Raw genomic sequence first — 18,062 nt, forward strand, 5'->3', positions numbered from 1 at the left:
AATAATAATAAACACAGTCAATTGGGCCAGTTCATGTCTTGGGCCACACTAGCTAACACATTTATTGCCGACCTATTTAATCTGGGCCCATTTACATAACCGCCATGAGGCTTCATGGGCAAGCTTTGCACGACCCAATAGAGGTCAAAACGGGTATTTCCATAGATTTTGCCCTTCGTCTCTAAAATCAAGCGCCATCCCCAAAAAGATCACACTAAAAATTTTTGTTTTCCCTCCAAAAAAGTTCGGCGGTTCTCCTTCACTCCTCCCTAGGGTTTCCACATCGCCTGCGACGATCGCTGAGATCGCTCCTAATCTTCTCTCGATTCATCGGTTTGCTTCGATCTCTGTGTTGGGTGATCTATCTGAATCGATCTTGAGCTTGAAATTTGATTTTTTTTGTTTTTCTTTCTAGGGTTTTGGAGGAAGAGGAGGGATGGAGCCGGTGGTGTTGACGAGCGGCGCGATAACGACGATATCGGAGGGTGGGGCGGAGGGGATGAAGCCGATGGTGCAGGTGCATGATATTCGGTTGGTGAATACGGCTCAGAACACGGCGGAGAGGTACCGTATGATGCTTTCTGACGGTACTCACACTCAGCAGGCTATGCTTGCTACTCAGATGAACCTTATTGTCAAATCCGGGGCGCTTCAGAAAGGGATCCATTGTCCGGTTGAATGAGTTCATCTGCAATGTCATCCAGGGCCGGAGGTAATTGTTTTACTCTTTAGATTCTTTATCTTTGGTGGATAACTCATTTAATTATTTAGAAAAACTTTTTAACATCTTTTTTAGGCAATGTTATGGCTATTTGCTTGACAACAATTACGCAGTAATCAAAAGTTCTTTTTTTTTTTTATAATTATTATTATCCTCGTTTGATGTAAGCACACCGATCATTTGTTTTTTTTCTTTCTAATGCGATTCACTTATTTGGAGGCATACTTGAACCTTAATTCTTTAACAAAAATAAAAATAAAATACTGGTTCTGAGTAAATAACAGGTGTTGCGATGGGATTTGATATTTTGGATAAAAAAAAAAGAAACACCTTGCTAGATTGTGGTGAAGAAACTGGTAACAAGATAAGCATCATTATTGTATTTTATTTGATTTACATTTATTAGGATGCTTTTAGTGAACATTTCTTGTTCACCTTCATTACTATGAACAGAGATAAAAATAAATTTTAGGTTGTTCTATATTTTCTCTTGGTAATTTCAGAAGGTGTGAGCATGAGAAGGGTTTTGGCCTAAGTTTTCTTTTTTTGAATTTCAATTTAAATTATTTAATTAGTGCAAGCATATTCAGATGCAAATGTGTATGTTCCAAAACAATATAGGCAAGCATTTTAATTTACTGAATTTTAAATAGGAAAAATAATGTGGTTAACTATGGTAATGGTGATAAGGCTAATAATCCTCCCATTTAGGCAATGAAGGAAAATTTGTGATATTTATTGGGAAATATCAATAATTTTTTATTTGTTATATTCTGATTTGAGATAACTATGCAAATTGTAGAAAAAGAAATATTGAGGTAAAGTTAATTTTTTGGAGCATGGTATTTTAACAATCTCGGTTAAAATGTGCTTTTGGAGCATGGTTTTTTAACAATCCTTGTTACGATGTGCTTCATACAACAAATGTAAAAGTACTCGATGAGCACATAATGCATATGTTGGATAAGTATTTAGTTATTTATTTATATTTTCCTCAAAATAGTGAAAAAAAGATATATCTATGAATTTTCAATTGCAAAATTTTCCCATTTGTGCATGGGAGGTTGCTACTTAAATTTATATTTGTTTCTTGGGAAGGGCTGCTCTTTTGTATTGTAGTATGCACAGCCTCATGTACTAGTCTCTTTCATGATTGAGCGTTAAGGTATCACACTTGCACTACTTTAGGTCATCAAATGTGGAATATGGTTTTTTTTCTTCTTCTTTTCTTTAAGTTAATCTTCATGGATGAAGATACATTTTGTTTTCTTTAAAAGCTCATCTCTGATGACACTGATAGAGTTGTCTTCATTTGTATCAATAGTTATACTATATGTTTTGATCCCTTTGACCATCTTATATTATCAAAACCAGGATTATCATTGTCATCAATTTGGAAGTCATAGTTAGCAAGCATGACATCATTGGGGAACCAAAACAATATGATACCACTGCTGCTGGTTCACAGCTGCGAGCTCCTGTTTCTGCTCAGCCATCTGGCATGAATCAGTCCAGTATCCCTGCAGGGAATCCTCAATCTTATGGGGGTTCGCATTCTGGCAGTTCACTCAGTGGGCAAAATGTGGCTGGCAGAAGTTCTATGTATGCAAATGCAGAGTCAGTGACAAACCCTTCATCTTTCAGCAATTCATTTGCCAGTGGCGCTCCTTCTGGGAGGAATATGAACAACATAAATTCCCATTATCCCAGAGCTGAGCAGGGTGGTGGAGCTTCTAATGATATGCAGGTTAATGGTGGTTATCAAAACCAAAGATTTTCTAATCCAGTGCCTGCTGGTGGCTATCGTCCTCCTGCTAATGCTTATGACCGCACAGGGCAGCCAACATATGCGCAACCACCGCCATTGTACACTAACAGGGGGCCTATTGCCAAAAATGAAGCACCTGCCAGGATCATTCCCATTGCTGCTTTGAATCCTTACCAAGGCAGGTGGACTATTAAGGCTAGAGTGACAGCTAAAGGGGAGCTTAGACGTTACAGTAATCCTAGAGGCGAGGGAAAAGTATTTTCCTTTGATCTCCTTGACTCTGATGGGGGGGAGATCCGCGTGACTTGCTTTAATATGGTTGCTGACCAGTTTTATGACAAAATTGAAGTGGGCAGGGTATATTTGATTTCTAAAGGTAGCTTGAAGCCGTCTCAGAAGAGTTTTAATCATCTCAACAATGAGTATGAAATTTTCTTGGAATCTACATCAACAGTTCAGCTTTGCCTAGAGGAGGACAACACTATTCCCAAGCAGCAATTTAACTTCAGACCAATTAGTGAAATTGAAGGCATGGAAAATAACTCGATGCTTGATGTGATTGGTGTGGTGTCCTCAATAAACCCGTCTGGCACAGTATTAAGGAAAAATGGTACTGAAACCCAAAAGAGGACTCTTCAGTTAAAGGACATGTCTGGACGGAGTGTTGAGATAACTTTATGGGGAAATTTTTGCAACGCAGAAGGCCAGCAGTTACAGACCATGTGTGATTCTGGCATGTTTCCTGTTTTAGCTGTGAAGGCCGGTAGGGTTAGTGACTTTAATGGGAAATCACTTGGGACAATTGGCAGCAGCCAGCTATTTATAGACCCTGATTTTCCTGAGGCACACAGATTAAGGGAGTGGTATAATAGAGATGGGAAGAATTTAATTGCTCCTTCTATATCAAAAGACTCTTCTAGCATGGGAAGAACTGATGTCCGTAAGACTGTTTCACAAATCAAGGATGAGGGCCTTGGTAGATCAGATAGACCTGATTGGATCACTGTAAAGGCGACTGTTTCATTTATAAAAGCTGATAATTTCTGCTATACTGCCTGTCCCTTGATGGTGGGAGACAGGCAATGTAATAAGAAAGTTAACAACAATGGTGATGGAACATGGCATTGTGATCGCTGTGATAAGAGTTTCCCTGAATGTGATTACAGGTATCTTCTCCAGTTTCAAATCCAGGATCATACAGGCATGACCTGGGTTACTGCCTTCCAGGAATGTGGTGAGGAAATCATGGGTGCTTCTGCAAAGGAGATGTACTTGTTGAAATATGAAGAGCAGGATGATGTAAGATTTGCAGAAAATATAAGGAAGGTTCTCTTTAATGAGTACCTGTTTAAGTTGAAAGTTAAAGAGGAGACATTTAGTGATGAGCAGCGTCTTAAGTCAACTGTTGTAAAAGCTGAAAAGGTAAATCCATCATTGGAAAGCAGATACCTGCTGGGTCTGATTGAGAGACTTTCTAAAGAAGATCTCAATGGATCTCTAGGAAATCCGGGAGGTTCTGTTTCTGGTTTTGGAATGAATAATGGTGGATACAGTAACATGAGCTCCATGCCTGGCACACATTCAGTTGGCAACAATTTTGGTGGTAACATTGGTGCTGACAACTATAGAACCGGAGCAGCAATCACAACTGAGTATCATGCCAATGAATATGGAGGCCCTATGAATAATAGTAGTTTTGGGGCTCGAGGAGCCTATGTTTCCTGTAATAATTGTGGCTCTGTTGGTCACACTATTCAGAACTGCCCGAGGAGCTCAAGCATGCCGGCTCAGATGACTGGTGGAAACTTCATGAACAGATCTGCAAATAGTGGGATGGATGGTGGTAATGCTCAAAATGTCTGCTTTAAATGCCAACAACCGGGGCACTGGGCGAGAGATTGTCCTGGATTGGGTGGTCGCCCTTCAGCATATGGTACAGTCCAACAACACTGGTGAATTGCCGTGCATCTAATCTCACCTAGTCTCTGGTTGCTAAACTTCCAAGAGGTGGTTTCTATTGTTATTCAGGTAGAATGGCAAGGGTGCATTTGGATTATATCATGAATGCCTTTCATCAACAATTCTAGTTGATGCAAAGTTGAACTGCCCCTCTCTGGATTTTTCAATTTCACTAGGATGAAGAAAAAAAAACAAAAAACTTTGTTTAAGATGTCCTCTTTAGATTTTTTCTTTTTTTTGTTTTTGGCTTGTAGTATATACCTACCCTGCTTTTGCTTTGCCAAAACTTTACTGTAATAATCCTCTTTCTCAGATTCTCTTATCAGCTATCTTTTTTTACAATTTCTGTTCATAATGCATGTGCAAAGGCTTTATTTATTCATTTTTAGTGCTGCAAAATGAAAACTAAACAAGGATGCTGCATGAAGTCTTCATCTATTCTAGTTCATGCATTAGACTCTGAACTTGTTCTACAACCTAACTTAATTTTTGACAGGCTCTGAGATTTCCCATAATTAACAGATTCTTTATGCAAGTTGTTTCTGGTATTGTTTCTTGTGTTGTTTTACTTTCTTGCTACAGGTTAACTCATATGTCTACAAACTGTTGGTAATTGAATCACATCATAATATTTTATTTTTATTCTCAATTACAAAGCTCTGATTGATAATGTTTTGCTGCTACTCCAAGAACTCAACATGTTCTTGTCTTATTGATGTTACCTGTTTGTGTGACTTTGAATTGGATTGATGCTTGTATCAGTGACTATTCATTTATTTGAAAGTGTATGCTTAGAGCATTTGTTTGATTGCAAAAGACAGTGACAAGAAAAGAGTCACATTGTGAATAGAGATGAGAATGATATAACTTGAATTATCAATTAAAAGAAAACTCAATTCACATCATGTTACCTGCACAAGGCTTGCATCATTGCTTAATATTTATTTCTCTTCTTTTGATGATGTGGTCCAAATCATAGATTAGTCATAGTTCAATAGCTGACTCTTTAATTGTTTTATTTTGCTTTGTATTTTTTTCTAATATTACAATTCAGACAATGTTATTAAACAATGTAGAATACATCTCAAAATTCTTTGTATATTGCTTACTTGACAAAACTGATTGAATTATAAATTTCCGTACTGACAGTCTGACACTATTAGTCAAGCTGAACTTATCATGAATATAAATCAATTTAGTTAATTGTTATTCCAAACCTGTAAGTCTTATAATATTCTGCTTCTCTTTTACACTAAATCATATTCAAATCTTTCGAGTGTATAAATAAACCATAAGATAAATATAATCTGCAGATGTTCTTTGAGTGTCCGTAAATAACAAAAAAATAGTATTGTATGTGTAAAGATATGAAAATTCAAAAAAAAAAAATACTGTGTATTTTACTTGATATTATTTATAAACACAGTAATTAATATATTGAGATAATACTGACCGTTGGATGATGATCCAACGGATGAATACTATTCATATATATATATATATATAAAGTAATATTAAAAAAGAAAAACAAATAAAAAAAATGGAAGGACACAAATGATTCTTATATATTTTTTTATATATAACGAATTTATAAATATTTCCTACCTATTATTAGTATCGGCCTCGGGTGGGTCCCACTAGCAAATGAATTTTTTTTTAAAAAAATTCTACAAATAAAAAAAAACGTTTTTATTGCAAATGCTATAAAGCAATATCTCAGGGAGGCAACGGCGGTGCGATTCTCACTGTTAAAAGAAGACAAGAATGGAAGACTTTGATTTCGATCTCATTGAGTGCCAGTGAGAGCTAGGGTTTGATCTTTCGTTCTTGGATTTTTGAGGGGATTACGAGTACGAGTACGAGTAGTCGATCGAACTGTGTGGATCGTGGACGGCATGGACGTGGATTCCTTGCCGTCGCTGAGTAGAGCTCCGTCTCCACGGGATGCTATCTTGAAGGTACTGTTTGTTCTCTTACGTGCGTTCTTGTTTGGTGTTTTTTTTGTTTTTTTGTTTTTAATTCTTCCAGAGTTATGGATGGTTCTGATTCATCGAAGTGTTAGCTTTTGTTCTTGTTGCTATTGTGAAATTAATCTGTGAATCATATCTATATATCTATATCTATATATATATATATATATATATATATGTATGTATATATATAGTTCATTAGAGTTGGTATTTCATTCCCTGTTTTTAATGAGCATTGCTATATTAACTGGTTTATCCCTGCTTGAGATTCTTTTGCATGTCTTAGATGATCATGCTTGGTTATGTTTGATGTCTCCTTTTAGTGCCACCATTTTTTTGGTATTTGAATTAAAATAGCTTTATTTTTGCGCAAAAATCTTGCTTGAGGTTTAAATTGTTTTGTTGTTTTGGAAAGTAAGAATTTTGCTTCTGTCTTCTCTCTTCTTGATAATGGATTGTCATGTTCTTTGAGTTCTAATTGCAATATGTGGACTTTTTATTTCCAGAGACTTGCTCAGCGTGGAGTTCCACAGGAATATCTTGATCAGTGTCAGCCAGGTCTGGTGGCGTTTGTCAGGGAAAATAAATCCTTACTTCCTGAGATTGTATGTTGCATCTTGCCTTCTGTCAGGGATATGTCTGTTGCTTGGAGGAAGGATAAGCCAGAGACTGCAATAGAGCAGAGGAGAGCTAAACTGAAAGCTTTGTTTGATGAAAGCCTTTTGTGGATGCAGTGGCTTATGTTTGAGGGAAAACCTCATACATTTCTGAAGAATTTGGCAGAGAAATCTTCTGGTCAACGGGCAGTTTGTGGAGCTGTTTGGGGACAGAAGGAGTTAGCTTACAAGTGCCGGACATGTGAATATGACCCAACTTGTGCAATATGTGTCCCTTGTTTCCAGAATGGTGACCATAGAGGTCATGACTATTCAATTCTGTATACTAATGGGGGATGCTGTGACTGTGGAGATGCGACTGCTTGGAAACGAGAAGGATTCTGTTCGATGCATAAAGGAAGTGAGCAAATTCAACCTCTTCCTAATGAGATGGTACATTTCATTGGACCTGTCTTGTATGAACTTTTTTTATTGTGGAAGGATAGGATTTTATCAGTGGAATACTTGAGGCTGCCGTTGAGCGATGATAATCATGCTAATGTGCATGGGGCTCATGAGTTCTCTCTAGCAATTATAGAGATGTTGCTTGGCTTCTGCAATTCCAGTGAGGGCTTGCTCAGTTTTGTTGCTAAACAAATGGTTACATGCGTTGGTTTGTTAGATGTACTTTTGATGGGGGAGAGGTTTTTGGACAAATTAGTTGTGATGAAGCTGCTTGAGTTACTCTTGAAATTTATTGTGGAGCCGCTTTTTAAGTATGAGTTTGCAAAAGCTTTCATGAGATACTATCAGAGAAGTGTACGAGAAATTATAAAAGAGAATACTCCTTGGATGCTTGAGGACTATCCACTGCTATCTCCTCTTTCTGTGCAAATATTTACTGTGGCTACATTAGTACCTCGTCTTGTCCGAGAAATAAATCTGTTGGATATTTTATTGAGTTGCTTAGGGGAAATTTTTCGTTCTTGTGTTGGAGAAGATGACAGATTGCAGGTAACATGCCTATTTTTTTGCATGATTTTTCATATATATATATATATATATATATAGCCAATATGCTGTGTACTATTGTTATTCTGTTTCAATCATGATTCTCTTCCATAACTGTGTCAACTGGATGAATTTGTAGTTGAAGTTGCATTGTGTCATTATCTTGGTTAATTTTTAAAATACTAAACTGTTTTTCTTGGTAAAAAATTGTGCCTGTTTTCTACATATTGAAAATGTTCTTTTTTTGATGGAAGCGGATAAACCACTATTCAAAATGTTTGATCACAAGGTTTTTGCAGGCCACGAAGTGGGAAAATCTATATGAATTTACAATTCGTTTAATTGAAGATATTTGCTATGTTCTCAACCACGAAGAAGTTCTCCAATATGTTTCTAGAGAACGGGTTGATATCTTACGATCTTGGATTAGGCTCTTGAGCCTCCTACAAGGTATGGACTCTCAGAAGAGAGTTAGAAGTGTTCACATAGAGGAGGAAAATGAGAATTTACACCATCCATTTCTGCTAGTGCACTATCTTGGGAAAGTCCATGATCTACTAGTTAAAGGTTTCTTCGCTGTTGTTGTATCCAAAGAAAGGGAGGATGACATTTTCTTTCCCTATGTTTCTCATGGTCTAGAAGATGATCATACACTTTGTCATGCTAAAAGAGGGAGGATTTCACAAGAAAGCTTTGTTGGGAGTTTGAGTAGTGGGAATGTTATGGATCATGACAAAAATGCTGAGGATATGTCTGAAAGATACAATTATATTTCTGTGCCCTCTTGTGGGATTTGGTTAATAGTTGAATGCCTAAAAGCTGTTGAAAGTTGGGTTAGCCCTGTGACAGCTAATAGGAGCAATCCGTTTTCTATGGATGCTATGTGTAGTGGTGGCTACAAGGTCACGAATTTGAGGAAGAAAAATTTCAGGATCAAGAAGGGCAGTAGCAGTAATAGGGTCTATAGGACATGCTTGTCTAGAGAGGTAATGGATGTGGACCAAGCACCAGTAAATCATGCAACACTTGGCTCTCCTCCCATGCAAGTGATGACTACTGAAAACAGAGAAGCAGTAAGCCGATGTGGCAGCCTTCTAGACATCACTGGCACATCTAAGACATTGTATGAAGATGGGTGTATGAGTGAACTATCAGATGACAATTCTATGTTGACTGACTATATAAAAGAGTCTGAAACACCTGATGTGTTGAGCTTCGGAAATTGGCCTGATATAGTCTACGATGTTAGCTCACAGGAAATTTCGTTCCACATTCCTTTACATCGCTTGCTTTCAAAATTATTTCAAAAAGCAATGACAAACTGTTATGCTGGAATGCTGGAAATGACAAAAGGTGTCTCTTTATTACCTTCATGTGTATATCATCATGAATTCTTTGGTCAAGTTTTAGGGGGTTTTTATCCTCATGAATTTTCTGCCTTCCTCATGGAGCATCCTTTGAGGTTGAGGGTATTTTGTGCTCAAGTGCGTGCTGGCATGTGGCGTAAGAATGGTGATGCAGCCATATTGAGTTCAGAGTGTTATCGTTCTTCCATTTGGTATGTTTTTGTGCCACCTGATTTAAACTGAATATGCTCAATCTTGGCTAATGAAGTTGAGGTTATGTTATTTTTTTTCCTGCAGGTTAGATCAAGGTTTGGAACTTGATCTTTTTTTGATGCAATGTTGTGCTTCTGTAGCTCCTCCTGAGCTATTTGTTAAGAGGATTCAAGAAAGATTTGGGTTGTCAGATTACACTTCTTTAAATCTCACAAAGCATGACGAGTATGCTTCTACCTATCTAGATTTTTTGAAGTCTGTCTTTGTCATATGCTCTCTTTTCTTACTCCCTACTTGTTGCTTGTTCTTGAACGTATAAAGAGCTGTTTGACGAAACTTAAATTGGTAAAATAGAACCACGCACAACCTAATTTTGATATGGACCAGGAGACTGTACCCTTCCAGAAGAAAGATGCTTATTCTCAATAACTTCATGGTCTTTGAGCGACTTTGATATTATGTGCATGATACTAAGGCAACATAATGTTGCCCAAACTACAGTAACTTCATGGTCTTTGAGCTAGACACATTCTGTTGCCCAAAACTACAGTCGTGCTTTGGATGGTCTTCTCTGGGGTGCTATTATTTGGGTGATGAAATTGGAGTTTAATTGAGGGCCATGTCCTAGTTTTTGTTTATAATGGCATGATATAAATGTTCATACAGTTATTGAAATTTGAAGGTTGTCCATGGGTTTTGCTGTATGGCTTAGTGCTTAATAATATATATATTTTTTTATATTAGGTACTAAATACATTTTTTTAACTAATTATATCTTGATGGGATAAGCCTAACCCTAACATTAGTTTTTTGGTTGGAGGTTGTGGGATGAATCCATGGCATTCCGCAAATAAACACGCCCTTGGTATTTAGAAGAATCAAAAACTTATATTGTTTTACTTGGAAAATGTGTGACATTCTCATTTTATCTTGTACTGAGTTGTATCACAAAATTTTCTTTGCTGGATTTTGTTAGCCAAAGCACATAACAGTATCGTTCATAATTTTTTCATTTATATGCTTGCCTTCCTTAGAGGTGGCTTGTCCTTTCATGTTGTCTGAAAAATTCTTTGATCATCAATGATCAAAATCGCTTTCTTGATCCAACACCTCATTTATTGTTTATTGGAACTTTTGTATGGTTCTAGAACCTTGTTGAATCCCCAAGCTTACTATGAAATTTAACCGGTTGCTTTTCCTTTGGTACCATCCAAGTATGCATCATACTTTTAATTTCATCAGTTGTATAAGATGTGATTGTGTTTCTGCTTATGCTGTGTATGCATCAAATTGTCATCATAGTCCAGTTAACATAAATGAAAAAAATTCCCCTGGGGCTCTAGTGAAGCTTTACTGATCACGTGTTGTTGCCTTGTTAGTCAAAAAGGAAACACACATCCTACACTTTTTTTTTTTCCTTCTTTTCATCATACCTCACTGTTATTTTCTTGCTACTATTGCTATTTTTTACCTGGATCGTATATCAACTACTAGCGTTCAGATTGCTTATTGCTGGGAAAAATTTTGTATGCAGGTTTGAAGCAGTTTTGGTGCAAGAAATGCTTATTCTTATCATACAGATAGTTAAGGAAAGACGATTTTGTGGGCTTTCTACATTTGGGTATTTATGCAGAGAATTGATACACAAGTTAGCTGCTGGCGATGCAACACACAGCCAATTGCTAAAAACTATACCTCGTGAGTTCTCAAAGAGTGAACAGCTTCGTAAAGCTTTGGATATGCTTGCGATGCATTCAAACCCTTCTGGCATGAAGCAGGTTATTTGCTTATATGCAGTATATACTTACAGTATTGCACTCTAAATTTTTTTTTCACATACGTTAAACTAATGACTTGTTGCATTTAGGGAAAATACTCACTACGAGAACTCTACTGGAAAGAGTTGGATCTCTATCATCCTCGCTGGAATTCTAGGGAGTTGCAAATTGCTGAGGAGAGATACGGACATTTCTGCAATGTTTCTGCTCTGAATGTTCAGCTACCTCAATGGTCTGAGATCTATTGCCCTTTAATTACAGTTTCTACAATAGCTACTTCAAGAGCAGCACTCCAAATTATTCGAGCAGTACTATATTATGCTTTGTTTGCAGATGTTTCATCTGCAAATCGTGCTCCTGATACCATTGTTATAACAGCATTGCATTTGCTTGCCTTAGCATTGGATATCTGTGGAAAATCAAATCAGGTCTCTGCTGGAAATTCTGAACATATAGATTGCCAGTCAAGTACCAATGCTTACTGTTACTCTAAATACTTGCTTCTTGTACTGTCTTTTGCTTGTGAAGAATTTGATGTGGGTCCTAGTGATGGTCCTCCTTTCTGGAAAAACCAAAGTATGCTCTCTTTGCTAGTTTCATTAATGAGGAAGTACAGGGAAGGAAAGAATAAGCAATATACTGAAACAAGGCAGTGTAATATCTCCTCTTTGATTGAAACCTTATTGAAAAAGTTTGTACAACTGAGTGCTGCATGCAAGGCTGAAATTAGAAAATTGGAGCCAGAATTAATCTATGACATTTCCCAGCAGCATTCAAATACAGCAATGGAGAACTCTGCATTAGATTCTGGCTTTCAGGAACAGAAAAGCAAGATTCGAGAGCGTCAAGCTGCTATATTGGTAAAACGTCATTTAAAGTTTCTGATAATTGATTGGTTTATCTCATAGTGTATGTAGTTTTTCCTGATGTGGCTTCCATATCTTGACTGATTATAACTTTTGAAGCTTGTACACTACACTTCCATGTGTAGTTTCCTGATACTTTATGCACCCAAACCTATAATGTTTGGTGTTCCATGTAGTATATTTCCTAATTGATCTTCGTAGGGGACTTTTGATTATGGAACAGCTCACATAATGGTTTTGATTGGTAGATCTTATATATCTCGACTGAATGAGAGGGCATTTTTCTAGCAAATACCATGCGAGAATAATAATGAACATTAAAACTATTTTTTTTAAACACTTACTTCTGAGATCTTTGAAAGTAAACATCAAGGATTGAACCATGCCTTTCTTTTGTAGACTTTAAACTGCAATTTATTTATAACTTTGTTCCTTGTCAGATAGGAACGTGATTCTGATCAATCAATGCTTTTTCACATGTGGATGTGAATTAGTATTCTGTTATAATAATTATGTATAATTAACTCTTTCTGTACTCTTAAGCTCTTCTACTGATGCAAAAGGCTTGAGAATACTCTATGTAGGCCTCCTATCAAAAGGAGGGGAAAACATGTATTTGCCTAAAATTATGCATGAATAAATGTGGTTTTGGGCATTTACATAAATTTCTTTTTCTACAATCTTCTTCTGACTGATTAATATGTTGAAAACATCTATTTGAATTGGTCCCCCTTTATGTGATTACTTCAATATATGTTTAGTTGAATCAAGTCCCATACTGGAATTTGGCATATTTAACACCTTCCTGCCTATTACAATGCCACAGGAAAAGATGAGAGCTGAACAATCAAAATTTATAGCTAGCATGGCAGGCTCATCTATTGATGATCTAGAATTTTTGGAATCCAATCAGGAGGCCTCCATGGCTGATGATCACTATGTGCAGGAAGAGGACAAACAAATGTGCTCCTTTTGCAGGGATCCGGATTCCCAAAGACCTCTATGTTATCTCATTCATTTTCAGGTCAGTCTGTACGAATATTGAGATTTATAATACAATCTATATCTTGATTATTAACTCTTAGGCTGTTGTTGAATATAATTTTTTGATTCATCAGGTCATTTTTTTCTGATGATGGTTGTAACTTTCATCTTGCCAGACATCAAAATTAACAAGTTTTGTTAATAGAGGTCCACTATCATGGGAGGAGGAGGATGACAAAATTGCTGATGCTCATCTAATTGGGAAGGATGTCCTTGATATTCTATCTGGTGCTGATTCTACTAGTGCAGTGCATTCAACTCATACTACTGATCTGGAGTTTGCCCATGATAGCAAAGGTGCCCAACCTCCAAATGATGCAAATGGTGCAGTGACTAAACTGCCCCTAAAGATGGTTGAATTTGATATTTATCAATCTGTTGAAAGGCTAATTCACGGGGAAAAATCCAATCCAGATTTTTTAGATGGTAATAGTTTACATTCCTGTAGTACTGAAGTTTTGGATAAGGGGAAAAGTGCAGAGTTTTCTCTGGTCGGAGAGTATCTTTCATCATTATCAAGAGGGGCATCCAAGCAACATCAATCTTCCATGTATAACCTTCTAGGTCGATCAAATACACTGTTGAACTCTCCTAATCCTGCCAATGTACATAATGGAGTTGGTTCGGGAGATTTTGATGGAATTTATATCTCCTCTTGTGGTCATGTTGTGCATCAGGAGTGCCATGAGAGATATTTATTGTCATTGAAACAACGGTGAGTTCTCCTTAGAAAAGCATCATATTGTATTATCATTGAAATACACACATGAGCGCAAATGTGCACACACATAGGGTTCCACTTTATGATGTAAACATTACTATGTGTGCACTGTCATGCATGCAGACTGTGAGGTAGGTTTTCTTGTTGACTATATTGTTGAGCTTGTGCCCTCCTTGTGGCATTGAATTAAACACAATTAAGGTATATCCATCTTGCCGAGGTTTTCTCACAGTTAAAGCTTAAAGTTTAGCATTTATAACATGAAACTATAAGGTAGTTGAGAAAATGTAAACCATTTATTCCACAATAGCTGAGATTGCTGTTAAAGGGAAACCAAATATTTCTCTTCTGAAAAATAATTGGGTAGTGTATATGATCTCATACTTCTACATAAGGAAAACAGGGAGGAGCGCAATGATTGATTAACATCTTGTCAATGCGTGTTCTGCAGAATCTTATGCTGGAGTTTACAAAGGTTATTTCTCAAATAATTTTTGGTGATTTGGATGTAACAGATCTCAGGTTTAGCATTGTTAGTATATTAGCTAGCATGTAATCTGCTTGGAGTTTGGTCTAGATCAAGCTAAGTTTAATTATTAGTAAATGAGCTGATCCTTTGAATGCTGGTCTTGTTCAAAAATAGTTCTTAGTTGTACTTCTTTTTAATCTGTGTTGATTAGGCTTATTAAATTGAATATTAGAGTTATTTTTGTTATATCTGAACTATTGTAATATTGAGCCACAAATGGAAAGTTAATTGAATATCCTAGCTGTTATAATATCTGCATTTTATGATGAGAAAGTATTATTTAGGATTAGGTCTTTGAATAGAAAATGTAATGGTATGTTCTGCATGCAAGATTTAAGTAAACTATTATTTTATTTTATTTTATTTTTTAATGTGTTTTGAATCAGGTCAATTAGAAGACTTGGTATTGAAGGAGGGGAGATTGTGGACCCAGACATGGTAAAACCTTTTTTTGATCTTGCCATATTTTTCATTTGGCTCAGTGATTGTATATCTGATTGAACCTTAACTCATTTTCCTTATTCAGGGAGAATTACTTTGCCCAGTTTGTAGAAGATTCGCAAATTCCATCCTGCCTGCGTACCCAGTTTCTGCAAATAAAGCGCAAAGGCAGATAATGCCATCAACTTCTAGTGCAGCACCAATTGTAATCTCTTCAACTTGCAATGATAAGGTTTTACTTGTTCAGCTTGCTCTTACTCTTCTTCAAAGCACTGCCAAATTGGTTGGACATGACAGGTTTCTCAGACAGTACTGTGGAAATCTGGGTGGAACTACTGAACTGGTATTAGAGCCTGCTGTCCACAAATTATGCCTGCTTCAATATCCACATAGTTTCGGTAGTTTGACAGCATCTGGCAGGCTCAGGCCTTCTCTGATATTATGGAACACTCTTACATACTCCCTCATGTGCTTAGAAATAGCTTCTCGTGAGAAGATAAATCCCCATTCTGTTGATCCTAACTCTTGCCTAAAATCTTTATACAACGAGCTTCATTCTTCTAGTGGATCCATATTGTCTTCGTTACTCTGTATTTCTCAAAATTCTCGTAGTATGAATGATCTTGAAGTGCTTTTGAGGTTCAGAGCCATCCAACTTTTTTCAGGATCCATATGCTCTGATGTTTCTGATGAGATCAATTTATTAAATGAAGGTAAGTTATGCTTTATCTTGCTCATGAATATAGAGAGAAATATTTGCTGGAAATACGTTGTTGCAAGTAAATGACTTAACTATAATCTGAGCTTTCAAGGAAGCTTTTATTGGTGTAGAAGACGTTTCACGATATATTAGTCTCAACAAAGTTCATGCATCATGATGTTTAAGGAAGTTCACTGGAAAAGCCTTGTTGACTCAAGTTATAATTTAGCTATACGTATTTTTTCATACATTTGGAATATTTTACTGGTCTCCAATTATTACCTTGATATACTTCTAAAAGATTGCTTCTTGTTAGCATGATGTTATGGGGAAATTTCACTGCTATCTGCATTCTTTTCTTGAGCTTTTTCAGTTCATGTGTACAGTAAATATAGACGTTTGATTGTTCTTGAAAATTTGTAATTCCTATAAGAAGCAATGCAGTTTATTAAGGACTCGGTGGCTTGCTTCATTGATCCTTGTTCTTGTTACTCACAACAGTTTATTAAGGAAGCCTTCAGAATGACTTACTTTTCAAAATTTAGTTTGCAAAGATTCTAATTTGGGCTTTGTGTGTGTGTGTGTGAATATATAAATTGTATTGCTCACTTTAAGTGGTCATGTCAGTGATATGATTCTAGCTTTCTAGGCTCATAATACCCTCTGTTTGGACTTTAAACTGATGTGCACTTGATGTGAACTGAAAGGAAAAATTCAGTTTTCCATCATGATATTGCTTTGTGTAGCAAAGAGTAGTTTGAAACCTGAAAATAATACAATGGAACTTGATCAGCTTGCCTGGGCTTATTTTATTTGGTGGTATAACAATGTCCTTGAATAGTTGGTCCTCAAAGTTTGATTTGATGTGGTCTTGGCAGGTTCACATGCTTCCCTCCCAGAACAAACCAACCATGGAGAAACCTTTCCTGACACACAATTCTGGAAGCAGGCTGTTGATCCTATCCTTGCTTATGACCCTTTTGCTTCACTGATGATGGTTCTTTTTAGCCTTCCACTTCCATGTTTATCATCAACTGAGTTCTTCATGGCTCTTGTTCATCTTTTCTATGTGGTTTCTGTCATTCAGGTACTGAGCAACATTATTCTCTATATGGAATGTGATATTTTAATTGAGCCAGAACCATTATTTGTTTATCAGTCTTCAGTTTTCTGAGAGATTATTTTAACATGTATGCATAAGCTTATTTTATTGTTTTGATTTCTCTCCAGGCAATGATTACATGCTATAGCAACTGCTACTTTGATGTATCTTGCTTTGGTGATTGGATTCTTAATGATGTTTGCGAGGTCATTGGAAGATCGGAACTTGCACTGAAGTATTTCTTTTCAGACTGTATAGATTCTTCTCTGTATCCAAAAGATATGATTCGTAGGTTAACCCTTCGCATACTGAAAGGTGTGCATTGCTTTTGACAATTAATCCAATCTTCAACTTAGCTCCTTCTACAACGGTTCTTATAGGAAAGGACGATTTCTAGCATGGATAACGCTTCTGTCATTGAAAATTCCTACCTTGCAATTGAACTAACCAGTCCTAGAGAGATTCAGAGAATATGTTCCAAATTTGCACATTGGAGAGTGATTCTTCAGGATGAATTTGTTCACACCTTGGCTACAAAGCAATGTGTGTCCAACATTTTTGTGGGAAGTTCAAAGTTTGCAAATATGTGGGCATTTTTATTGACTTGCTCACCTGCAATTCCATTTTAAGTTGATGCAGTACACTCGTTTAGCAGAGATCTTTACTGCAGAGGTGTAGCATCTTGCATAAATTTTTGCTATTTTTGTGTGTATGTATGTTAGCTCGGTTCAGTTCATTGTTTAACCATTGTAAGATAATGGCCTTGCAGTTATGTAAAGCTACAGTGTTGTCATTGCAAATCTATTCCAGATGAGCCTGCACTATGCTTGCTGTGTGGCAAATTATGTTCTCCAAGCTGGAAATATTGTTGCAGGTGAAAAGTCCATTTCTATTTTTTACCCATTGTATATTTTAGTTACCAGTTATGACTGCTGCATTTTGTTTACTATGGGATATTCCCTCTTGTTTCATGGTTTTCTTGTTCCAGAGAGAACAGTTGCTTAGAGCATGCAATGACCTGTGGTGCTGGTGTTGGTGTATTTCTGTTGGTCAGGGTATTTATTCTGTATTCCACTTGTCCTGTAGATCTAAACATGATTTTGTTTATTTGTTACTTTTCTTTTAGAATTAAAATCTCTTGTTGACGATAGCTGCTTGACTTAATTTACATGTGCAAGAAGACTACAATATTATTACTAGGATCTGTGCGTCTGGCAGCACGCCATCTCCATGTTGGATGCCCTATGGAGAGGGTAACAACTATTAGTTCAGTTATACTTTAATACGTAATGGCGAT

General features: G+C 36.7%; 3 protein-coding genes across 3 annotated transcripts; all 3 read left to right on the forward strand.

The window, feature by feature from the left end:
- The first annotated feature begins 200 nt into the window (after positions 1 to 200).
- LOC120264905 (replication protein A 70 kDa DNA-binding subunit A-like) lies at positions 201 to 4,790 on the forward strand. Its single transcript, XM_039272795.1, is given in 4 exon segments — positions 201 to 333; positions 416 to 643; positions 645 to 712; positions 2,096 to 4,790. Coding segments are annotated over 3 exon segments (2,625 nt in total). The 5' UTR covers positions 201 to 333; positions 416 to 436; the 3' UTR covers positions 4,446 to 4,790.
- A 1,379-nt stretch (positions 4,791 to 6,169) lies between these two features.
- LOC120265349 (E3 ubiquitin-protein ligase PRT6-like) lies at positions 6,170 to 17,097 on the forward strand. The gene is made up of 12 exons (XM_039273221.1): positions 6,170 to 6,406; positions 6,925 to 8,028; positions 8,325 to 9,583; positions 9,669 to 9,809; positions 11,119 to 11,362; positions 11,452 to 12,222; positions 13,055 to 13,252; positions 13,389 to 13,987; positions 14,909 to 14,960; positions 15,049 to 15,676; positions 16,542 to 16,750; positions 16,894 to 17,097. Exons 1-12 carry the CDS (start codon positions 6,344 to 6,346, stop codon positions 17,095 to 17,097), a joined length of 5,472 nt encoding a protein of 1,823 aa, XP_039129155.1. The 5' UTR covers positions 6,170 to 6,343.
- A 66-nt stretch (positions 17,098 to 17,163) lies between these two features.
- Positions 17,164 to 18,048, forward strand: LOC120265350 (E3 ubiquitin-protein ligase UBR3-like). The gene is made up of 4 exons (XM_039273222.1): positions 17,164 to 17,339; positions 17,535 to 17,639; positions 17,754 to 17,820; positions 17,944 to 18,048. Exons 1-4 carry the CDS (start codon positions 17,164 to 17,166, stop codon positions 18,046 to 18,048), a joined length of 453 nt encoding a protein of 150 aa, XP_039129156.1.
- The last annotated feature ends 14 nt before the right edge of the window (positions 18,049 to 18,062 follow it).

The sequence above is a fragment of the Dioscorea cayenensis genome, chromosome 7 (genome assembly GCF_009730915.1).
Source record: "Dioscorea cayenensis subsp. rotundata cultivar TDr96_F1 chromosome 7, TDr96_F1_v2_PseudoChromosome.rev07_lg8_w22 25.fasta, whole genome shotgun sequence".
Taxonomy (NCBI): Eukaryota; Viridiplantae; Streptophyta; class Magnoliopsida; order Dioscoreales; family Dioscoreaceae; genus Dioscorea; species Dioscorea cayenensis.

What these genes read in the sequence shown, in the direction of transcription:
- LOC120265349 (XM_039273221.1), top strand. Translation starts at nt 6,344, where the DNA reads ATGGACGTGGATTCCTTGCCGTCGCTGAGTAGAGCTCCGTCTCCACGG. An exon ending in GTTATCTCATTCATTTTCAG is followed by an intron (nt 13,253 to 13,388) that starts GTCAGTCTGTAC and finishes TCATCTTGCCAG; the next exon opens with ACATCAAAATTAACAAGTTT. An exon ending in AGATTGTGGACCCAGACATG is followed by an intron (nt 14,961 to 15,048) that starts GTAAAACCTTTT and finishes TTCCTTATTCAG; the next exon opens with GGAGAATTACTTTGCCCAGT.
- LOC120265350 (XM_039273222.1), top strand. Translation starts at nt 17,164, where the DNA reads ATGGATAACGCTTCTGTCATTGAAAATTCCTACCTTGCAATTGAACTA. An exon ending in ATTTTTGTGGGAAGTTCAAA is followed by an intron (nt 17,340 to 17,534) that starts GTTTGCAAATAT and finishes ATGGCCTTGCAG; the next exon opens with TTATGTAAAGCTACAGTGTT. An exon ending in AGCTGGAAATATTGTTGCAG is followed by an intron (nt 17,640 to 17,753) that starts GTGAAAAGTCCA and finishes TTCTTGTTCCAG; the next exon opens with AGAGAACAGTTGCTTAGAGC.